General features: G+C 41.8%; 1 protein-coding gene across 10 annotated transcripts in view; it reads left to right on the forward strand.

Annotated features, from left to right (window-relative positions):
- The window catches only part of nvl (nuclear VCP like), a 135,705-nt gene that overhangs the window by 89,624 nt on the left and 21,081 nt on the right, over positions 1-25,000 (forward strand). For 9 of the 10 annotated variants that reach the window (XR_013327978.1, XR_013327979.1, XM_077728980.1 and 6 more), the window contains 3 exons: positions 1,988-2,050; positions 19,038-19,157; positions 19,456-19,555. Coding sequence is in view for 8 of the 10 variants with exons in the window: in XM_077728980.1 (XP_077585106.1) it covers positions 1,988-2,050; positions 19,038-19,157; positions 19,456-19,555 (283 nt within the window). In the remaining 2 variants the exon portion in view is untranslated. Of the gene's footprint in view, positions 1-1,987; positions 2,051-19,037; positions 19,158-19,455; positions 19,556-24,358; positions 24,931-25,000 lie in introns of those variants that run through there. The other variant, XM_077728983.1, reaches the window with a different exon arrangement.

Consider the following 25,000-nt stretch of genomic DNA (forward strand, 5'->3'; position numbering starts at 1 on the left):
CACACCGACACAGAGAGAGAGACTCAGACACACCGACACAGAGACACAGAGAGACAGAGACACAGACACAGAGACACAGACACACAGAGAGAGAGACAGAGAGACAGAGACACAGACACAGAGACACAGACACACAGAGACACAGAGAGAGAGAGACACAGACACACAGACACAGAGAGAGAGACAGACAGAGACACAGACACAGAGACACAGAGAGAGAGACAGACAGAGACACAGACACACAGACACAGACACACAGACACAGAGACACAGAGAGAGACAGAGACACAGACACAGAGACACAGAGAGAGACAGAGACACAGACACAGAGACACAGACACAGAGACACAGACACAGAGACACAGACACAGAGACACAGACACAGAGACACAGACACATAGACACAGACACAGAGACACAGACACAGAGACACAGAGACACAGACACAGAGACACAGAGACACAGACACAGAGACACAAACACAGAGACACAGACACAGAGACACAGACACAGAGACACAGACACAGAGACACAGAGAGAGAGACACAGACACAGAGACACAGACACAGAGACACAGAGAGAGAGACAGAGACACAGACACAGAGACACAGAGAGAGAGACACAGACACACAGACACAGAGAGAGAGACACAGACACACAGACACAGAGAGAGAGACAGACACACAGACACAGAGAGAGAGAGAGACAGACACAGAGACACAGAGAGAGAGACAGAGACAGAGAGAGAGAGAGAGAGAGAGAGAGAGAGAGAGAGAGAGAGAGAGAGAGAGAGAGAGAGAGAGAGAGACAGACACAGAGACACAGAGACACAGAGAGAGAGAGAGAGAGACAGACACAGAGACACAGAGACACAGAGAGAGAGACAGAGACACAGAGAGAGAGAGAGACACAGAGACACAGAGAGAGAGACAGAGACACAGAGAGAGAGACACAGACACAGAGAGAGAGACACAGACACAGAGACACAGAGAGAGAGAGACAGAGAGACAGACACAGAGAGAGAGAGACAGAGACACAGACACAGAGAGAGAGAGACAGAGACTAACAAAAGGCAACATAGCTAGACACAGAAGGTATAGCTGTTTTGTATTACTGCAATAGTTGTCACTTATGGGCAAAAAACAAAGAATAAAAAAATCAAAGCGGAATTTTGTTTTATTTCTTAATCACAAATGTACAATATTTTCCTTTCTGTGTTCAAATAGTGAGGGTGTTGTCTGCACATGGACAAATTTAAAAACAAAGTACCGTAAGCACAGTCTTGAAATATGCCCATAGCAGTATACGTAGTGTTCACTAAGTCTCTTGGTGCTTTAATAGCATACACATTACGCTGTTATCAAGGTTTAAATTTTAACGATCGACCGTGAGACTTTCGATCAACCTTAACTATTGTGATGTGCTGACATGGTAAACGCAAGGGTCAGAGCAAGTTTTAATTGCAGTAAGATGGCCACACCCTGAGTGGGTCAGTGGCACAAGCATGTTTTGCCACGTTTTATGCAACATACGGTTTATTTTTTCCTTGAATTATATTCATAGATGTCAAAATACATTTTGTTTGGCGGTTTATCTGTTCATCTTTTCTCTTATGAAATAAATTAAATATCGTCCGCATTCTTGTCATGTCGTCAAGGCTCCAATGCATCGTGACGTCATCGTGTCATGGCGTCGTCAACATGCAATTATGTGTTTTTATGCGCATATAAGTCGTACCCCCGTTTCAGTCATTATTTTTTGGTTCAACAAAAGCGGCTTAAATGCGAGTAATTACTCCTAGCAATATGCCTTATATCTGTTGCCGAAGTTTGTTCCAAAACCTCATTTTTTAATATTGTGACTGATAATGCTTTGGTGTTTCACATATGTATATGAATTGTTGCGTGTCATAAGAGGAACATACGGCTACTTTTGATTTCAACGTTATTGTTATGTCCATTAAATGTATTGTTGACTTGTTTTACAGGCAGTGGCCAATGAGTCAGGTCTCAATTTCATCTCAGTCAAAGGTCCAGAGCTCCTAAATATGGTGAGTCACACTTTTACCCCTTTCTAAAAGAACAACAATGGCAGTTGGTCCCGGTGCTTGTGCTGTGTAGTTGGTGTGAATTACGTGCTTTTCCATCGAGTCAAGTTGGAACCAATTCACTGCGCCGTCATAAATCCTATAATTACCAGGTCTGAGCTTGAGTGTACTTTATCAGCGTGGGCCAGTCAGCAACTCATTGTCATTGACTTACCAGTGCTTTGTAGGCCTACTTCCTTTAGAATAACCCCGGAAATGATCGTGGCCGGTCTACTTGCCGAAAGACATTCAGCCGATTGACGTCTGGCCGAGGGCCAACTTGCCGAGGGGCATCTAGCCGAACGTAGAATTAGCTGAACGACTAATTAGCCGACCGACTAGCCAGCCAAAGGACGTTGTGCCGACGCGCTCGCCCCGCCCCCGGTCGTGTGTGTATACAAGTTTTTCAACCTCAGCCCGCGAGCCATAAACGGCCCGTTACAGGTAACAACATTCATTAAGAATAACAAGGGCATTTATTCACGGCCAAACAAAGTAGTTATAACAGTAAGTACTCTAATGGCAGAAGAAAAAAAGTAGTTATAACAGTAGATACTGTAATTTACACCAGCATAGAAAACATTGAGATTAATCTTTCAATTAAGGTTCTCAGCAAATCATTTTGAATCTATATTTCTTAAAATAATGGGAAATTATTTTAAATTAAAATATTGTTCTTATTCGCACACATCACTTGAAGTGTGTTCAATAGCATTTTCAGGTATTGTTCTCTAAGCCCTCTAGTCTGTATTTTAGTAAGTCCAGGAATCATACTCCAGAAAATTTTAGACACATTCCCCGTGCAAAATGACCCAACAGAACCGAGTGGACTCGCTTTTAATACACACCCATACTCACTCTACACTGGTTTTGAATCAGCAGAATACTTCCACCTGATGGACAAATAATTTTACAGCAATTGGGTCCGGTACCGGGTTAAAAGTTAACTTTTTACCGGGAAATCAAAAACCCTGGTCTCGGTTATAGTCTCTAAAAATTGCCAGTACTTTTATTTATGCTGCGGTATTCGTATTTATTCATTTAATGCTGTTTTCGGTTGGATATAAAGTCCCTTTTGTGCTTTTCGTGGCTGCATTTGGACGTTTCGCCTCTCATGGCTGTTTTTTACCGGGGAAATCACTACCCTGGGCTCGGTTTAAGCTTCCAAAGAGCTCCAGTATCTGTATTTAATCATTAAATGTCATTTTCCGCGTGATTTTAGCACATTATAAATATTATAAATATACAAAATATTCCTGAATACTCTTCTCACAGGAAGAGTATTCAGGATTATTTTATTAAGCAACAGCGCCATATTTGAACTTTGTAAGACATGCATTTGTCAATGTAAAAATAAAAGATATTTCCCCATTAATTTCTTTGCACTGTGGAATCATTTCTGTCGTGAGAACAAATGAAGACAAAGTAGTAGTTTAATTGATAACTCTTTGGAGTTCGAGATATGCAGAAATATATAACCACACGCAGGAAGTCTTCCATGGGATGGGGAACTTCTGCAGACTGTGACCGAGGTAGATAATATGCAGAGTCACTCTTACAAGCTTATCCGCACGGATCCTCAGTAGTCTGGAGCTGAAGAACACAGCAGCAGGGCAGAACTCCTCAACTCCGTTGCTGGTAAGCGCCGACAGCTCTTCCATCTTATCCCACAATAGAATGGTTGGTCAGAAGCGTTGACTCTTCTCCCGGCACTTTTGTCCAGCTCCGAAACTCCGGCGGCACCGAGGTGTTGCTCCTTTTGCTGCGTATTGTAACAGCTAGTCCCATGTGTGTGACAGTGTAGGCATGGCTGAATGGTTCCAAAAAATAAATAGCCGAAAGAAACCAGGCTAACAGAACAAGGAAAGTTGTAAAAACATTAAAATAAAAAGTATAAAGTACAAAGTAAAGTAAAAAGTAATGTATTCAGAAATATTAAAATGTAATTTAAAAAAATAGGTCTATAAAACACGAAAAACAAGTGTACAGAGCTACTGCCGCTTGCTCCCGCGTGAACGGCGCCATCTTGGCAAAGCCAAAAGCTGTAACAATAGTGTGAATTTCAAGGCATTTAAATTGGAAATTCAGTACTTTTCCAAAATGATTGTGATAGGTTCACCAATAGGCACACAAATAAAACAGACATCTGACTCATAACCGGTGTCTTGCAAGAGAGAATGGACCCTCATGCGCCTTAGGACAAGACCATTCTGCCGAATCGACGCCTCTCTTGCTTATTTATTGCATAAGATTTAAAACCCACCCCCCCCACCCCCCCCGGGCCAACCGCGGCCCGCGGGACGATAATCTGCGGCCCGCGTCTTAATATGCAAGATTAATGTCCGTGCGGCCCGCAAGATTGATATGAATGACACGGTGTTCGGAGCTGGATTAACCAATCACGGTGAAGTATACGGCTCTGGAGGGCGGGACGGGCCGGGCTGTCCAGTGCCTCGCTCACTCACTAATTTCTCCAATCAGCTGGGCAGAGGAGAAGCCGTGAAGCCGATCACTCCGCTCGGAGAGCTGTCGTAATCCAATACGATCATTGAGCGAAAGTGCGCATGCGCCACAGACCCGCGCGACTGAAAGTCAAACGGTCAAATCGAAAGTGCGCATGCGCCACAGAACCGCGCGACTGAAAGTTAAACATTCAATCCGAGACTCATTCCTAGTGTAAACCCATATTACAGCCCCACAGATGTCTGTTTCAAACCCTGCTGTGAAGAGAAAGGTCAGTGATGAGCACAGACAGTTTCAAGAAAAGTGGGGAGTGCAATATTTCTTTGTTGAGCACAGGGGCACCCCGACGTGTCTCATTTGCACTGAAAAAGTTGCAGTCCACAAGGAATACAATTTGAAACGTCATTATGCTACGAGACATGCTGAGGAGTACGACAAATACCAGGGAGATGAGAGAGAACCAGGTTGACAGTCTTAAAACAAGTCTTCTGAGGCAACAGGGTTTTTTTAAGAAGGCTACAAAAGAAAGTAATGCAGCAGTCGAAGCTAGCTACGCAGTTTGTGAGCTGATTGCCAAGGCAGGAAAGCCATTCACAGAAGGTGAATTTATCAAAAAGTGCATATTACAGGCTGCACATATTGTCTGTCTAGAAAAGAAAAGTCAGTTCAACAACACCAGCCTTTCTGCCAACACCGTGGTAGAGCGCATTTCTGACCTGTCAAGTGACATTTATGGTCATCTTTGTGAGAAAGCGCAAAGTTTCAGTGTATATCCAGTGGCTCTTGATGAGACCACAGACATCACAGACACTGCCCAGCTCGCAATATATGTCCGTGGTGTTGATGACAATTTTGAAGTGTTGGCGGAGTTGCCCACAATAATTCCAATGCATGGCCAGACCACCGCTAAGGAATTATTTCACAAGCTGTGTGATGCCATTCAGATTGCCGGTTTGCCATGGGAGAGCTTTGTTGGAATAAAAACTGATGGAGCCCCATCAATGATTGGGAGGAAGAATGGACTGGTAGCACTTGTTCAAAAAAAAACTGGAAGAGGAGGGTGTGGAGGAGGCCATAGCTCTGCACTGCATTATCCGTCAGCAGGCCCTTTGCAGCAGATGCCTGAAGTTTGACAATGTGATGTCTGTCGTTGTGAAATGCATCAACCAAATCAGATCCAGGGGCTTAAAGCATAGAATGTTTCGTGCTTTTTTGGAGGAAATGGAGTCTGAATATGGGGTTGTGCTCTACTTCACTAAGGTACATTGGCTCAGCAGGGGAAATGTGTTGAAGAGATTTTTTGAGTTGAGAGCAGAAGTAAAAGACTTCATGGAGATAGACGGGGTTGCTGTTGCTGTGCTAAGTGATCCCAAATGGCACATAGACTTAGCTTTTCTTGTTGATATCACACCTGAGCTTAATGTACTGAACAAGAAGCTTCAAGGCCAGGGGCAACTTGTCAGTGCTGCCTATGACAACGTGAGAGCATTCTGCACTAAACTTTTGTTATGGAAAGCCCAGCTCTCTCAGACAAATCTTTTCCATTTCCCAGGATGCAAGGCTCTTGTGGATGCAGGCACACCATTCAGTGGTGAGAAATATGTGATAGCCATTTCGAAGCTGCAGGAGGAATTTGATCACAGATTTGCAGACTTCAAGACACACAAAGCCACATTTCAAATTTTTTCGGACCCCTTCTCCTTTGATGTGCAAGATGCCCGTCCTGATCTTCAAATGGAGCTCATTGACCTGCAGTGCAACTCTGCACTCAAAGCCAAGTTCAGGGAGGTGAGTGGAGAAGCAGACAAGCTTGGGCAATTTTTGAGAGAGTTGACCCCCAGTTTCCCTAAACTTTCCCGAATGTTCAAGTGGACCATGTGCCTTTTTGGGAGCACATACTTGTGTGAGAAACTCTTCTCCACCATGAACTTCAATAAGTCCAAGTATAGGTCCAGACTTACTGATGAGCATCTTCAAGCTCTATTGAGGGTCTCCACTGCTTCCTCCCTCAAGCCAAATGTGACTAAGCTATGTGAGAAGAAGCTCTGCCAGGTCTCTAGTAGCAAGAAGTAGACAAGAGAAGCTGTCCAGAATATTTCATGTTCAATGTTCCATTCAAGTTCAGAAAGTTAAAATTTAAAGAGCTGTTAATACAGACATTTGAAACGGGATAAAAATAATTAGTTTTCTCTACTTAGCCAGCCACTGTATATCTACTGTATTCTCATTATTTTTTAATTTTTTTTAAGACTTATTGATTTATTTTTTTAATAATCTTTAAATTAATTTATTTAATCCATTATTTTTGGTTAAAAAATAAAGATATTTGATAACGTTGGAATGTTTTATCAGCGCTTTTCTTGTGGAAATCCTGATGCGGCCCAGTCTCACCCAGACTCTGCCTCTTGCGGCCCTCAGGTAAATTGAGTTTGAGACCCCTGATTTACAACATGCATCTCAGTTCTCTAAACAATTGAAGGTCTGTCGGATCTTCCCAAGGGAGCACTGTTGGCAACACTGTCAGAAGTCAAAAGAATTGAAAGTCCTCCGGAGCGTTGTGAACCTTTCAGAAGAAGGTGTTTCTCGATGTTTCTTAAAACAATTCTGAAGATCACCTGGAGAGAGGAGCAACCTTCCCGTTGTTTATTCCGGTTGCAAGCAGATGTACTAAAAATGATTTTTCTAATGTTAATAAGCTAAGTTAATCAAAGTGTTCTTTGTTGCGAGCAAATATCTAATAAATGTGAGACTAATGACCCTAACATTTTGTTTAAAAGAAAAAATAGGTTACAATTTTGGGGATTTCCAGACATGTCTGGGGTCCTGAATTTTGCGTTGCATTCCCGGGTAAACCCCGGAAATTCCGGGCTCTCCACTAGTCTGGAATGAGCACGGTGGAAAAGGGGCCAGATCAGCTCGCCCACAATGGTACACCCCATATTTTTCACCGACACAAAACACCTGTAATAGAAAATAAGTCTAGATAAAAGATTGATCAATTAATTTAGTTTATTGCTGATCTAGCCCTAAAAATATCACTGATCTTGCCTAGAGTCAGTTAGCCGTATTAACCTATGGCCATTTGTTCACTGTCCTATGTGGTCATCATTATAAACATAAATGGTCTTAACATTTTCTTTGTGGAAAACTGTTCTAAGCCAAGGCAAACCACTATTTATTTTTTACTTGTGGAAAACGGGGGCATGTCACCTCCACTAAACAAGTACAACCCAAACTGTTAAGTGTTGAGTTCAAACTTCCATGTGGCATGTTAAAACTGTTTGACAAATACAGACACAATTCTGAAGCCTCCACATTTAATAGTATAGGAGTTGGATTAAATGCCCCCTTATTTATGATTGGAATTCTCATTAAAAACAATTTACAAATCCAAAGCGGCACAATCAGTGGGGAAAAAAAGTATTCAGTCAACCACCTAATGTGCACTGTTCAAACATAGACTTTATCATCATCATCGAATCATCAAAAGCCTATTGTCATCATACACAGCTTCGTATGACGAAATTGGTGGTGCTACTTCACAAAGTGCGCTTTCCCAGCAAAATACCACAAATAAGTAATATAGAAATATAAGGGTCACATCCTGTTAAGTTAAATACTATAATACAGACGCTCCCCTACTTACGAATGAGTTAGGTTACGAGCACTTGTTCATAAGTTGAAAGTGTTCAAAAGTTGAAAGTGTTCATAAGTTGAAAGTGTTCATAAGTTGAAAGTGTTCATAAGTTGAAAGTGTTCATAAGTTGAAAGTGTTCATAAGTTGAAAGTGTTCATAAGTTGAAAGTGTTCATAAGTTGAAAGTGTTCATAAGTTGAAAGTGTTCATAAGTTGAAAGTGTTCATAAGTTGAAAGTGTTCATAAGTTGAAAGTGTTCATAAGTTGAAAGTGTTCATAAGTTGAAAGTGTTCATAAGTTGAAAGTGTTCATAAGTTGAAAGTGTTCATAAGTTGAAAGTGTTCATAAGTTGAAAGTGTTCATAAGTTGAAAGTGTTCATAAGTTGAAAGTGTTCATAAGTTGAAAGCGTTCATAAGTTGAAAGCATTCATAAGTTGAAAGTATTCATAAGTTGAAAGTGTTCATAAGTTGAACGTGTTCATAAGTTGAACGTGTTCATAAGTTGAACGTGTTCATAAGTTGAACGTGTTCATAAGTTGAACGTGTTCATAAGTTGAATGTGTTCATAAGTTGAAATTGTTCAAATTAAAGTTGATTCATTGCTATATTTTGTATTGTAATTTATGTTTAAAGCCTATATAAGTATATTGAAGGTTTATATAAGTGCATTTGTATGTTTAAGGCTTGTATAAGTAACCAGCATTGGTTTGTACTGAAAAAAAAAACATTCAACAAAATAGAGAGAATACAGTGGACCCGCGCTTATCGCGGGTAATGGGGACCGGGACAACCCCGCAGAAGGGTAAAACCGCGAAATAGCCGGGCGCCATTAAAAAAACGCTTATAGAAACGTATAACACGTGACCAAAACCACCACCAGGCTAATATGCTGTTCATTCAGGTGTTTTATTCCACATTAGAATGCAGGTTTTATGTTGGTGCATACAAACAAATCAAATATAGTATATGAATAGAGTAAAAAACTGCAAATGTAATCAATGTAAACTTTTATTCAGAAAACTCGGAAATTCAAAAACATCATAGCAGAGTCACTCAATCCTTGCATCATATTAGAGTCACTCGATCCTTGTGGGCTTTGAAACCTGTCTTCTGAAGTTCGTCCTTGAAAAGAAATGTTCGGGACGGCATCCTCTTCCAGTAGAGTCCAGTTTCATCCATGTTGAAAACTTGCTCTGGGACATAGCCATTTTCTTCTATCATTCCCAGAAACACATCCTCAACATCGCGCCTCGCTGCTGCTCCATGCAGCGACACATTCCTTAGTCCGACTCGTCGCTTAAACCTCTCAAGCCAGCCCTTACTTCGGATTAAGTTTCCGTCCAGGCTGATTTGCTTCGCCATACAATCACGGATCCATATAACCAGTGCATGGAGAGTGTTTGGGAGGCATCACGAAGGGCTTCACAAAACGTTTACGCTTAACTTAGCGAGAAGTGTACTGTATAGCACGAGATAGGCGTGGACTTAGAATGGGCATCCGTGGTGAATGGGCCAATGGGGAGTCGAGTATATTCAGTGAGCATTCAGCTGGCCAATCAGCTTGCGTTTATGCCCGTGATGCGGAAGTGACACGGCCGTAATGCGGAAGTGACACGGCCGTAATGCGGAAGTGACGTACCGCTGCACGGGCGTGATGCGGAAGTGACGCGGCCATAATCCCCCATGATGCTTTGCGCATACGTGCATTTTTGTGTTTAAAATTTATAAAATGATAAAATTACTAATTCTAATTGAATATTTTGTTTCCACACCCTGTAGGACGATGTAATTTATAATTTTAATTTAATATCTTTAAAAAAAAAAATTCCTGAAAAAAATCCGCGAAGCTCTGCAGGTAGCAATAAGTGGAACGCGAAGTAGCGAGGGTCCACTGTACATACAGTACTGTACCAACATTAGAGGGATGGAAAGAGATTTACTAGAAACTGGCTGAAAGAAACTATCTAATGATTGCACAGTTTTCTTTTTTTCATCATAAATGATGCGGGAGCACTGTATGGCATCATTCAATTGATTTGCAACCTTTGTGCAACGTTCAATTCAGTGATCCCTCGCTACTTTGCGCTTCAACTATCACGTGCGCAGAGCTTCGCATATTTTTTTGGGTGAAAAAAAAATTAAAGATATTAAATTAAAATTATAAATTACATCATCTTACAAGGTGTGGAAACAAAATATTCAATTAGATTTAGTAATTTCATCATTTTATAAATTTTGAAACACAAAAAATGCACGTATGCGCAAAGCATCATGGGGGATCACGGCAGCATCACGGCCGCATAACGGGCATAAACGCGCAAGCTGATTGCTCACTGAATGTACTTGACTCCCCATTGGCCCATTCACCACAGAAGCCCAAGCTGCTGTAAGACTTGTTTCTGAAAGAATATATAGGAGGCACCTCTCGCATCGACCATTAAAAGTAAGTAAAGGGCAGCTGGCGACCTTTTCTAGGGAGAACAATCCTTTGATGGGACAAGTAACTGTGAAGGTAGAATATGGGAGTCAGAGTGATCTACCACTGGTAATCGTAAGAGGTGACAGACCAGCCCTCCTTGGCCGTAACTGGTTCAAAAATTGACAACTAGACTGGGCAAGCATCTTCGCAGTTAGACCCGCGAAGGCATGTGACAATTCAGATGTAGAGGCAGTGTTGCGGAGACACAAAGCAGTGTTTTCTGAGGAGCTAGGCACGATTCGTGATTTTAAGGCCAACATTACTGTAAAACCAAGTACCAAACCGATCTTCAGGAAGGCCAGGCCAGTACCGTATGCACAAAAGAATGCAATGGTGAATGAGTTGAATCGCCTAGAAAAAGCTGGAATTATCTTAAGGAAAGAACATAGTCAGTGGGCTGCGCCCATAGTGGTAGTGCCCAAAGTAGATAAGTCAATTCGTATCTGTGGGGACTATAAGGTCACAGTGAATCAGAGTGTGGAAGAAGAGACATCCACTACCAAATGTTGAAGACCTTTTTGCCACCCTAGTTGGGGGCACTCTTTTCAGCAAATTGGACTTGTCACACGCTTACCAACAGCTGGAGTTGGAAAAAAGACTCAGAAAAGTATTTGACAATAAATACTCGCAAAGGACTTTATGTGTACCCTAGACTTCCATTCGGAGTGTCCAGTGCACCTTCTATATTTCAGAATGTGATGGACTAGATCCTCCAAGGTTTGGAGCATGTGACCTGTTTCTTGGATGACATATTGGTCACAGGTAAAGCAAGAACTGAACACCTAAGGAATCTGGAGGAGGTACTGAGCCTTCTGGAACGCTACGGGGTGAGAGTGAAAAGAGCCAAATGTGGATTCATGCGGGAGAAAGTGGAATACCTGGGCCACCTGATAGATAAGGTAGGATTGCACCCCACTGAGCGGAAAATGCAGTCATCGTTAATGCACCCCGGCTTAAAAATGTCACAGAGCTGCAGTCTTTTCTAGGAATATTGAACTATTAAGGTCGGTTCATCAAGGATCTGTCGACACTGCTGCAGCAGCTACATCAACTGCTAAGGAAAGAAGTTGAGTGGAAATGGAAAGTTTAATGTGCAGCGGTATTCAAGGATGTGAAGGAACAGTTAGTAAAAAACACCATAGTCGTTCATTATGACACCAAGAAACCCTTGAGACATCAGATGCATCCCCCTTATGGAATAGGGGCAGTCATGTCTCACATAATGGAATAAGGGGAGGAGAACCCGATCGCATTTGCGTCACGTGTATTGTCAGAGGCAGAAGACAATACAGCCATATAGAGAAAGAGGCCATGGCCATAATTTTTGGTGTGACCAAATTTCATAAATACTTGTATGGGCGCAAGTTCAGTGTAATAACTGACCACAAGCCACTTCTGGCCGTTTTGGGACCAAAGTCGGGAATTCCGACTTTAGCTGCTCTGCGAATGCAGCGTTGGGCACTGAGACTGATGGCTTCTGATTACTATATCGAGTACAGAACGTTGGCGGAAAACGCCAATGCAGATGCCTTATCTAGACTGCCGTGGAAGGGGAAGGATAACACAGCGGAGGAACACAGCACTTCTATTTCGCAGTAGTGGATGAGCTTCCCGTGCAGGCTACGGAGATTGCAAGGAGCACTCTAAAGGACCCAGTCCTGTGTAAAGTACTGGAGTTGACGCGGTCTGGATGGCCAAGTCATAACCAGGGTGAGACACTTAACCCATACTTTATCCGGAAAAATGAACCGTCTGTGGAACAAGGATGCATATTATGGGGAATTTGAGTTATCATTCCACCAGCACACCGAGAGCGACTACTGCAGGATCTTCACCAAGGACACCCGGGAGGATGCAGGATAAAGGTCTTGGCCAGGAGTTACTTGTGGTGTCCACAGCTGGACAGTGACATAGAATATACTGTGCAACAATGTAAGGCCTGTCAGTGTGTGTGGAAGCTACCAGCAGCAGCACCTCTACACTGCTGGCAGTGGACAATTAGAGTTTGGCAACAAAAACATATTGACTTTGCCACAAAAGATCAACACATATTTTAGTAATAGTAGACAGTCATTCCAAATGGCTTGAGGTCATCGCCATGGCAACAACCATGGCAGCCAAAGTAATTGTGAGGTGTTGCGGAACATCTTTTCGTCTTACGTTCTTCCTGAGGAGATTGTTTCCGACAACGGTCCTCAATTCACGTCACAGGAGTACAAAACCTTCCTGCTGAGCAATGGAATAAAACAAACTTTGGTACCGGCTTACCATCCCGCTTCAAATGGAGCTGCAGAGCGGACAGTTCAGCTCAGATCTCACTCACTTCGAAGCGAAACAACAAAGACAGAAGACCAACCATGATAAGACCGCCTCCAAGCTGAGACACCTGTCTGAGTCCTGATCCGAAATTTCCGTGGATGAAAGGAGAGGTGGACAAGAAGAATAGTGGAAAAAAGACTCGGACCAGTCACCTGTATGGTGTGGAATGGAGTGAGCCGACGCACCGTCCACATAGATCACATGCTGTACAACCAACCATCCAGACCAGAGACAATGCCGTTTCCAGATGAGCAGCTGGACGTCACGAACAAATACCCGGTGGTGGTTCATGCAGATGTGGACAGGAAAGGCACACCTGGAGCAGTAGGTGGTAGCCCGTACTCACTGGAAGAGACACCTTTGGAACATATGGAGGCTAAAGAGACACTGGTAATACATTCACCCGGCTCAGTGGCCCGTGACAAAACAGTTACACCGGACCACCGAGCGGTCAGTTCCCCCGAGGTGTGTGGGGGCAGGTACCCAGTAAGAGCACCTCCGAAGCGACCGAGTTTGTGATCAATCAGTTGTTGGGACTTTGTTCCAGGAATAAGAGTTCTGGTTCCTACCAAAAATGTGAGAAAGAGTTCCTGAGTTGGAAATGTCAAAGATGGAAATATTGGGTCAAATGGTGGTGTGAGCAGTAATAAGTTAGTTACAATTTTTGAAGTAAGGGTTAATTCTTAAGGGGGACTTCAAAGTTTAAGGTAAAGGAGTTTAATACAGTGATCCCTCGCTACTTCGCGCTTCAGCTATCGAGTGCGCAGAGTTCACAGATTTTTGGGGGGGGAAAGTAAAGACATGAAACTAAAATTATAAATTACATCATCTTACAAGGTGTGTAAACAAAATATTCAATAAGAATTATGCGCAAAGCATCATGAGGGATCATGGCAGCATCGCGGCCGCATCACGGTCGCATTACGGCCACATAACGGGCATAAACGCGCAAGCTGATTGCTCACTGAATGTACCCGACTCCCCATTGGCCCATTCACCACGGAAGCCCAAGCTTTTCCCGATGCACATTCTCAGTCCACACTTATCTCGTGCTGTACAGTACGCTTCTCGCCAAGTTAAGCGCAAAAGTTTTGTGAAGCCCTTCGTGATACCTCCCAAACGCTCTCCATCCCTTGGTGCTTCTAGTGAGCCAAAGAAAAAGCGAAAGATGTTGACAATTACCGAAAAAGTGAGTTTATTGGACAAGTTGAGAGCAGGAAGTAGCTACGCTAGTGTAGCTCGACATTGCGGCCTGAATGAATCCACGGTGAGGTACATAAAAAAGGAGGAGAAGAACATCCGCAAAACTGCTGCAACATCTTTCACGAAAGATGCCAACAGGGTTTTGAACACCCAGAATAAAGTCATGGTGCGGTGGAAAATGCACTGGTTATTTGGATCCGTGATTGTACGGCGAAGGAAATCTGCCTGGACGGAAACTTAATCCGTAGTGAGGCTAAATCTTAGTTCGACGCCATGGTGCATGCGAGTGGTGATGACGATGTCAGCGTTCTGGACGAGGAAGAAGACGTCGACAAAGGTGATCCTCTGCCCGGTGCCTCAAGCCAGACTAACCCACGACCACGTACGGCTTTCACTGCCAGCAAGGGCTGGCTTGAGAGGTTTAAGCGGCGCGTCGGACTAAGGAATGTGTCGCTGCATGGAGATGCAGCCTCTGCAGACGGAGCAGCAGCAAGGTGCTATGTTGAGGGTGTGTTCCCGGGATTGATAGAAGAAAATTGCTATGTCCCGGAGCAAGTCTTCAACATGGATGAAACTGGACTCTACTGGAAGAGGATGCCGTCCGGAATCTTTCTCTTCAAGGATGAACTCCAGAAGACAAGGATCGAGTGACTCTGCTCTTGTGTGGCAATGCAGCAGGATTCATGCTGAGGCCCGGCCTGATCTACAGGTCACTGATTCATCGCGCGTTGAAGAACAAGAACAGGGCCTTGCTGCCAGTCTACTGGATGTCCAACAAAAAAGCATGGATCACCAAGGCCCTCACACATGACTGGTTCTTCAACTCCTTCGTTCCGCAGGTAAAACTTTACCTGGCCGAAAAGGGACTGCCCTTCAAAGTGTTTCCACTCTTGGACTGTGCAGGAGGACATGCAGCTAATTTGCACCATGAAGGGATGCAGGTGGAGTTCCTTCCCCCCAACACCACTTCCCTCATCCAGCCCATGGATCAGGGGGTTATCAGGGCCTTCAAAGCCCTCTACACCAAGGCGACAATGGAGGGTCTCATCTCCTCCATTGAAGAGCCCGACGAGACCTTCAGCATGAAGTCCTACTGGAAGGACTACAATATAGCCACATGTCTAACCAACATTCAGAATGCCCCAAAGGGCATGAAAGAACAGACACTCATCTCCAGCTGGAGGAAATTGTGGCCACAGAAAATCACTGAGGACTATGAGGGCTTCACTCCCAACGAAATTCAGCACTCAGCCGTTGATAATGCTGTCAGGCTGGCTAGGTTGGTGCAGCCCGAAGGCTTCTCAGAAATGACGGCTGATGAGATTACAAATCTCATCGACTGTCACTCAGACCCACTGACAGAGGAGGACCTACAGGAGATGACCAAGTCGGCGAGTGAGGAGGAAGAGGAGCCTGCTGCCGACGACGAGGGTGACGAAGCTGACGAAGGTGGCCTTACTTTGCATAATTTGCAGGACCTCTTTAATACTGCCAAAGACCTCCAAAGAAAGGCCAAAAAAATGGACGAAAACATGGTGAGGGCAGTCGAGTTCAGCAATCGCATCGATGAGGTCATGGCTGTTTACAGGCGCATCCTCACCGACCAAAAAAAACAACGTTCACAACTCCCCATAACAATGTTTCTTATGCGCCAAAGAACTGCGGGAGATCCATCCGGACTGCTATGATGTTTTTGAATTTCTGCTATGATGTTTTTGAATTTCTGAGTTTTCTGAATAAAAGTTTACATTTATTACATTTGCAGTGATGTTTTGTATGCACCAACATAACACCTGCATTCTAATGAGGAATAATACACCTTAATGAACAGCATATTAGCCTGGTGGTGGTTTTGTGCACGTGTTATACGTTTCTATAATCGTTTTTGATGGCGCCCGCCTACTTCGTGGATATGCAGCTAATGCGGTGGGGTCCGGTCCCCATTAACCGCGATAAGCAAGGGATCACAGTATTTGGGTCCTGCTGCTCGATCTTTCTGTTTATAAATGGTACTGATGGTCGAACCATTCAAGTTGTATTCCCGTGCATCGCTAACCACTTTCTTACGCGCATCAAGCTTCTTTATTATTGCCACTTTTGTTTCAAATGAAATGGGTTGCCTCTTCCTTGCACCTCCCTCACTAGAAGCCTTTCGCTTTTCACCAACCATATTGAATAATGGATGCACGAGATATTTAATGATAGAAATGAAAATGGTTCTTTGCGCACTGGAGATATGTCATGCATTTCTGCATTGCAACGAACTGGGCAAAAGAAGGTGGATGCTGGGTTAACTGAGTCCACAGCGCCAGGCGTCGGTATTAGCGGCGGAAAGAAGCACTACTCGGAAAAAGGCGCGCAATACAAAATCGAACTTACAAACATTTTTCGACATAAACGCAATTTGAAAACATGTTCATATGTACCGTTTGTTCGTAAATTGAATGTTCGTAAGCAGGGGAGCGTCTGTATTGCCTAATCTAAGATATCATTACTATCCACGGAGATCCAGGTGGTCTCGAGATGTTTTTTGGGATATTGTAGATTTGGTGGTAATCTCTTGTGATGGATATATCATATCTCCTCCCGAGATTAATTGAATCCTGGCGGCTGTAGAAAAAGTTTGCCTCACAGATGTTAGTGAATAACGATAAGATTGAGAAAACAAATCTCCAAACTGGAGTGCCAAGAGCAGCTGAACCTGTGCGTGCCGCCATCTAGGAAAAATTGTAGACCTGCACCAGGCTGGGTAAAACGCTTGGTGTAAAGAACTCAACTGTGGGAGCAATTATTAGAAAATGGAAGACCACTGATAATCTCCCTCGATCTGGTGCTCCATGCAAGATCTCTCCCTGTGGCGTCAAAATTATAACAAGAACGGTGAGCAAAAATCCCAGTGAATTACCTACAGAGAGCTGGGACCACAGTAACAAAGTCTATCAGTAACACAATGCGCCACCAGCGACTCAAATCCTACACTGCTGTCCCCATGCTGAAGCTAGTACACATCCAGCCCTGATTGGCTGGAGAGCATTTGGATGATCTAGATTCTAAAAGAAGACTGGGAGAAAGTGTTATGGTCAGATGAAACCAAAATAGAACTTTTTGGTAGAAGAAAAGGTTCTCGTGTTTGGAGGAGAAAGAATACTGAATTGAATCCGAAGAACACCATACTGGAAACATGCATTGGAGCTGTTTTTCTGCAAAGGGACCAGGATGACTGTTCTGTGCATAGGAAATAATAGGTCCATGTATTGAGAGTTTGAGTGAAAATCTTCCATCAGCAAGGACATTGAAGATGAGACTTGGCTGAGTCTTTCAGCGTGACAAACACAGCCACGGCAACAAAGGAGTTGGTTCATAAGAAGCATTCCAAGGTCCTGGAGCGGCCTAGCCAGTCTCCAGATCTCAACCCCATAGAAAATCTGTGAAGGGAGTTCAAAGTCTGTGTTGCCCAACGACAGCCCCAAAAGGGCCAAATTTCCAGCAACAGTGTGAAAAGCTTGTGAAGAGTTACAGAAAACGTTGGCCTCCGTTATTGCCAACAAAGGGTACATCACAAAGTATTGAGATGGACTTTAGTTATTGACCAAATACTTAATCGCCACCATGATTTGCAAATAAATTATTTAAAAATGTGATTTTATTTTTATTGTCTTCTCATGGTTGAGGTTTACCCAATGTTAACAATTGGCCTCCAATTTTTTCAACTAGGCTAACTTGGACAATTTGTGGTTGGCTAAATACTTATTTACCCCACTATATTTACTCATAGTGCGCACGTAAAAGTTTAAAATTTCATCCAAAGTAGACGGATTTCTGACGCGCCGTATTTATATAGTGAAAAAGCGTACAGATGAAAGGGGAATTGTGTGCGCATATCATGCTTAAAGCACGACAATACTTAAACAGTCGGCGATGACATCTACGTCTGCTACTGGTGAGCGGGACAAACTGGATAAGAGCCAAAATGGGGAAAACGGGAGCGGTTTTACAAAAACACTTTAAAAAATCCATTACAAAAGTTGTTCCACGGCGTACACTTTGTCATGATCAAAAAAACTTATTAAATATGGGAAAAACAATTTGACTGGTATGTCAGTGTATTGTGTTTAAGCATCGTAGACATCTGGGTTGAATTTTGCAGTCCCTTCCTGTTGATATGTAAGCTTTTCGTTTTAACTTCCTGTTTAAAACTGGTCGTATTTTGTCAATTATATTGCCATATATGATTGCCAATGGCTTTGACGTACTTTGGCATAAATTAAATCGATGTACATGGGTTGTCAATGACAAAGTTTGAGGCCCATTTAATTTCAATGGGCTTTAAGGGAAAAGTTGTTTTTAAAAAAAATCCCAACAACTAATTGGGACATCTTTTTGAGTGTGCGAAAGTAGTTTTTGCTGGTGTGGGTTGAAAATCAATGAATGACAAATAAGGCTCTTGGAAATAGGTATAGTTTTTGACAGAACAATACCTTCTTGGCAAAAACTATCCTTTTTTTCATCCTGACGTTATCAATTTTTTTGTAAACCAGGTAAAAATGTTGGATAAGAAATACAAATGTTTATTTTATAAGTAAAATGCACATTTTAGTTCAATTTTTGTGGTGTCTAACTACATTTTTCTCGCTTTGTATGAGACGGACTGAGCTGGCCATCGCCCCAAAAAGAAATGCAATTGTGGGAAAAAAATTTGACAGAATATTAGGTTGTAGCATGCAAAACTACCACCAAAACAAAAAGAACATCAAATTTTATTAAAATGTTCTCAACTGAAACTGGTTACAAAAGGAGTATAATTGCTTTTTTTACAGATTTTTTTTTATTGTTTATTTTTTATTTGTTCAGTATGTTGGAGAAAGTGAGCGAGCTGTCAGACAAATATTTCAAAGGGGACGTAATTCTGCTCCTTGTGTTATCTTCTTTGATGAGATTGATGCTTTATGTCCACGCCGTTCAGGCCATGAGGTGAGAAAATCTATACTAATAAATTTATGATTACACTAGTGACGATCATTTGATCAAAATTTGTTGGCATACTTGACATCTACACTTCATATTTGTCTCAAACGTAACTTTCTGGAATTTTGCATGTTTTTTTTGTTAATCTAGTTTCCTTACAGTGTTAAGAAAATACTATAATGCAATATCAAATTAACAAAACGCATCTCACAGAATGCTTTGGGATTTTTGTTTTGAACTTGATTGACTGGAAATGAACAAAATTGCGTTATTGCATTAATAAAATTATTCTGTTTAATTTTAGTCAGGTGCCAGCATACGTGTTGTTAACCAGTTGTTGACAGAAATGGATGGCTTGGAAGCCCGGAGACAAGTCTTTATCATGGCTGCAACCAATCGACCAGGTAATCGTCCATGTTCATTTTTTAAGCCTGGAAATAAATATTTCAGTTAATTGCCGCATTGATAAACAATTAAACACCCGTTTCATAAAATCACAGCCTTTTGGGCCCCAAGCACCACTACAAAGACCAGTACCAATCAAGACATTGTGTTAAACATAAAAAAACAATTTTTTGCATCATTGCATTTATTTATTTGAATACACTAAAATATATGATATTTAATATTGAAATGTATTAACCCCAATTATTTTCAGCAAATAAAGTGGTATCTCTACTTTGGAAATTAATTGGTTCCAGAAGTGGCTCTGTACGTTTTTTAGGCGGCACAGAGAGTCATGCCATATTTATTTGAGTATAACGCGCACCCATAATTTTGAAAAAAAAAAAAAAGAAAAAGGTGAGTTTTTTTTTCACTTTTTCTAAGCTCAGACCAAGGATTGTACCGGTAAGGTACCTGGCATTTAAATGCTGAACACCTGTCGCCATGACAAAACATTTTTTCCCAACATATGGTACAGAAAACTGGTAAAAAAAATTCTTCCAGAATGAACACTATTCTCAGATTGAATTTAGTTTTAAATCCTTAGTGTAATTCATCATATTTAATTTTTTTTCAAAGTCTGATTCTTCATCAGATTCACCAAACAATTGATTCCATTATTTTTTCTAAGTTTGAGCACCGGCCAATAGAACGGGATCTCGTGCTCAGTTTAGCGGACAAAGACGGTTTTACGTCACTGGTGGAGGGCAGTGTTTAGCCTTGATTCGTGTATAATGCATACCCGGACTTTGCTGAGGTTATTTGGTACAAGATTTTGCGCGTTATACTCAAATAAATGCGGAAATTAGCATACCATATTTTCTCACATATAAGCTGCACCCTTAAAATTGTGGAATTTTTCTATTTCTCGCGTATACGCCACCCCTGATTCACAATTTTCACCTCCATATTCATGGTTTTAATACGGAGTAAAAATTTGTTACATTATAGGGAAAATCTTAAGAAAAATCATCGCACCGGGTATTTCTGATATGCTGTATGAATCAAAAGCACTTTATAAGGGTCAATATTATAAAAAAGTTAGTAGTTCATCCGGTAATGGTTGTTTTCATACTGCAAAACAAAATAAACAACAAATAATAATTTGCTGGTGGAAAAAGTTTTGGATTGATATATGTCTTGTGCGCATATAACCCGCACCCTTGATTCAATCATAATTTTTAGTTCATAGTTTCTAATTCGTCTTACATGTGAGAAAATACAGTAATTCATTCCATGATCTTTAATACTGCCACCTAAACCCTTGGAATGATAAAAGCATACCAAATTTGAATGAAATATGTATATGACTTTATGTATGTGCTAAAGAGTAATGCTTTTCATCACCTGACAATTTCATTTGTATAAGCATTTGTAAGTAGAGGTACCACAGTAATTAATAATAATTTTCTGACTGCAACACGTTTCAATTCATCGGGTACGGATAATAAAAATGACGTAATAAAGTGGAGGAATCAACACCTATTTTGAACAACCCACATGTGTATACGTGTATATGCGTACCACAATACCTTGACATTCGAGTACTATTTTGAGAAAATATTTACCTTGCGATACGAGACAAGTTTTGATAGCATACAGCCCACGCAAGAGGCTGCTTTGAGAACATCATCTTGCCACCAACTCCCTCGTGTAAATGTCTCTACGTGCACTGGGTAGAATGTTGCATTTTTTTTTCACTCCCCAAACGTGAAATCCGTTAATTTAAGTACTGTTAAAAATCATGCCTAGTAGTTATTTGTTACTCTATTAGTAGAGGCGAATTAGAACAAAAAAAATGTATTTTCTTCCAATATCCTGTTTTTTTTGTTTTTTCAGAGGGTTTTTAGTTCATTTCTATGGGTAACGTTGATTTCAGATACGAGTAAATCGACATACGAACTCAGTCCCGGAACGCATTAAGCTCGTATCTCAAGGTACCACTGTATAGACTTGCTGGCCTATAGGCGCATAGGTATGGTATGGTGCAATTTTGGCTTTCTTTCCAATGCTTTCAGATGTTGCTTGTAAATGGTTTCAATTGTTTTTTAGCAAGCCGTGGCCAACTTGGTCGGCATTAAGTCATTTGTGATACGATCAATGTGTCAAAATAAAATTTTGCTGACTCAGGTTTGGATTGTTTCTAATGAACCTAAACAGATAATCAAAAACCCACAAATTCTGACAAACTCCTAGCATTGAGTATGCAAGACTTGACGGGTATCACTCATGATTTGGTTCAGAAGTTGATTGACAGCGTCCCAGGGAGAATTGCAGAGGCCTTTGAAAAAGGTCAAAACTGCAAATATTGAGGGTCACTGTTATTTGTCGCTGTTTTGGAGAAGCACATACAGACAGTTTTAGATATGTTTAAGTGTAGTTGATTATTCAAGACAGCTATTCACTCTCGTTATTGGCAAGTTAGCTTAGCTTTGCAATGTTCTTTGATAGCGCTTGTACACCTCATTTAAACAGATTCTCCGGTCAGAGAGTGAGATGAAGGCACACAGATGGTTCTTCAGCTTCTTTTATATCAAATCCAAGTACAGTAATAGCTCGACATACGAGGCCCCCAACATACAAGCAATTTGAGATACGGATAAAATTTAGAGCAAATATTTACCTTGAGATACGAGACAAATTTTGATATACGAGCTTACAGCCAAGTGAGGCCAACGCGAGAGGCTGCTTTTGAGAACAACATGGGCACTGTCTCTGTCATCGCAAATCCCTCATGTAAATGTCTCGACGAGCATTGGGCGGAGCGTTGCATTTTTTTCAGTGCAGAATTCTGTACGCTTGCCTCAGCTTGCTAATACGAGGAGTATACTACTTCTTGTTGGCAAGTGGTCGTACATTATCCTATTTTAAGGACATTTTTGTGCATACTTTTTGGTATATTTTGAAGGGAAGATAAGCAAACAACCCTCAAAATGTTGCTTTTAAAAACTGCAGCTGAAAGTCAGGGTGGAGGCGGGGCTAATAGAGCCAACCCGAGAGAAGAAAGGTCTAAAAATGTAAGACAAAATTAGAATAAAGTTTAGTGGAAAGTTAGATCAAATTTATTTTTGAGTGTCTGTATTGTAATCCAAGCTCATTTAAAGAGCATTCTTCTTTTCCAAGACATTACAGTCAACTTTGATGAACACTGAATCAAAGCACCTTCACCCAAAGCACCTTCTCTGTGCACGCCGCACATAACTGAAACTGGAGTAAGGCTTAGGAGCAGTGCTCGTTAACCTATGTGTGGATTCCAAGTAGGTGCGTAAGACGCCAATAGATACTGTTTAAATTTCCCAATGTGTGCATAGCGTGGCCACGTGCAGTTTCACCGTGCCCAGGGCAGGGCGTATATTTGAATGGGATGTGCATTTCCTTTTCACCGCACACCAACAATAGTACTTCTGCACACTTCGTGTTGTAAGGCTGGAGGCAATCGGTAAAGGGTGAATCAGGGATGTGGGTTTTCGAAGGTTGTTGTTGCTTGTGTTTTTTTCTTTGCATGCATGGTATGCCAATGAATAGTTTGAGTGTGGGGTAAAAGACAATGCTTTTGCCCCAACTCTTCCTTCCGCTTCACTGCATGCTGACCTTATTTTTTCCGAAAACATGGTTTTCGGGAAATACCGGTTTGAAGTTAAGAGCGTATTGGTGATTATATTTTATCGTTTTTCTTTGCTCTTAAGAGATGCATCATGTTTAAACTCCGGATTAACCCCCCAGACGACAGATTGCGAACGTGTAAATGGGAAAAAAATGGAAACCCGATTATTTTTTCTGATTATCGCTTTTCGGTAGTTGTTGGAAAAATTTCGATACATTACATAATATATGGCATCCACAGGCGATCAAAGCATAAATGTAAATTTTCAGATAAATTGGCTTAGCCGTTTTAAAGTCCATAAGGGAACGACTAAGATGGTGGCGCGCACGGATGTAGCGGCTCAATGCTCTCCAGTTTTGTTTTGTTTTCTCAATCTTCTCGTTAGTTACTAACATCTCTGCGAGGCAAACTTTTTCTACAGTCGCCGGGATTTAAATCCTCTCGAGAGGAGATATATCCATCACAACAGATTACCAACTGTTAGGTTCATTAATAATTACCTTCGTCCGTAATTATCAATAACTGCAGGCAGACATCTTATTCAATTATTGACATTTAATTAAATAGAAATGGATAACAACAGGTAAAAGCCTCCGAAGGGGAGAGTCAGCAAGTGTCACCTTACAACTTCCGAACGTCTCCTCGAATAGACGTTTTCGTACGCCTCTTATTGCCATGAATCAAAACAATTTACAGAGTTGTTGATCATTCCATCACGTATGAGTAAAAACAACATCTGGGACTACAATAACAATCAAAGTATTTTACCAATAACAAAAACAGGAGACTAGACCTAAACAACATTTAGATTAGAACAATTATGCCTTCCTTGACCTAAGAATCATATAATATAATCATAATCATATAATGGTTACATACAGAAAAACCCGAAGTGTACGGTTACATAACGATAACAACCTTCTTGTTATTGGCCGAATAGCCCTGGCCTCGTCACCAAGGGCCCACCAAATCTCAAGGACCCAGATTGGGTGGATTGTTTGTATAACCATCCTGGAACAGGCCGTCCAGGTTAAAGATGACTTGGCAATACTCGTGACCTCGCAACACTTTGAAAATAGAAAGAGAATGATTTAACAAAGAAATGAATTAATACAAATATATTTATAATAGTAATACAGAATAAACCCAACACCAACAGACCTACGATATACCCGAGGACATCTCGAGACCACTGGGATCTCCGTGGATAGTCTGCCCACTCAGAGTACGACGGAGGCTCGCAAAGGGAAAGAAAGCAAAAGCGCGGATGCCGGGCGGGCCTACCTGTTAAGCTAAGGCAGTAACCACACAGAGCACCACTTCCGAGTATCTTCTTGACCACTGCCTGATCCATCACCCACAAAATGGATGATTTGGAACTTCAGCTGGCTACCAACAGCTTTGTCAGGAACTGCAACGTTATTTTCATTACGGAAACGAGTCTACACCCGCAAATACCTGACTCCACGGTATCGCTAGCTAGCCAGACGCTGTTCCAAAATGATCGTTCAAGAAAATTATCAGGGAAAAGCAAGGGGGGAGGGGGGTCTTTGCATGTACATAGACAAGGAATGGTGCCCCCCGCATTTAGAGCTATTGGCAGTACGGTACAGGCCCTTCTATCTACCTAGAGTACTAACATATTTATACTTTTAAGTGCGGCTTATGAGTAAATATATGCCATGTTGTGTTTTGATGGTTTAGAATTGCTTAATAAGGGGAATTTCTGTCATTAATAAGGGGGCAGTTGGCTGTCTCAATAGTCTTAATATATAATGTGCTACCTGTCCACGGCTGGAGA

The sequence above is a fragment of the Stigmatopora nigra genome, chromosome 12 (assembly GCF_051989575.1).
Source record: "Stigmatopora nigra isolate UIUO_SnigA chromosome 12, RoL_Snig_1.1, whole genome shotgun sequence".
NCBI lineage: Eukaryota > Metazoa > Chordata > Actinopteri > Syngnathiformes > Syngnathidae > Stigmatopora > Stigmatopora nigra.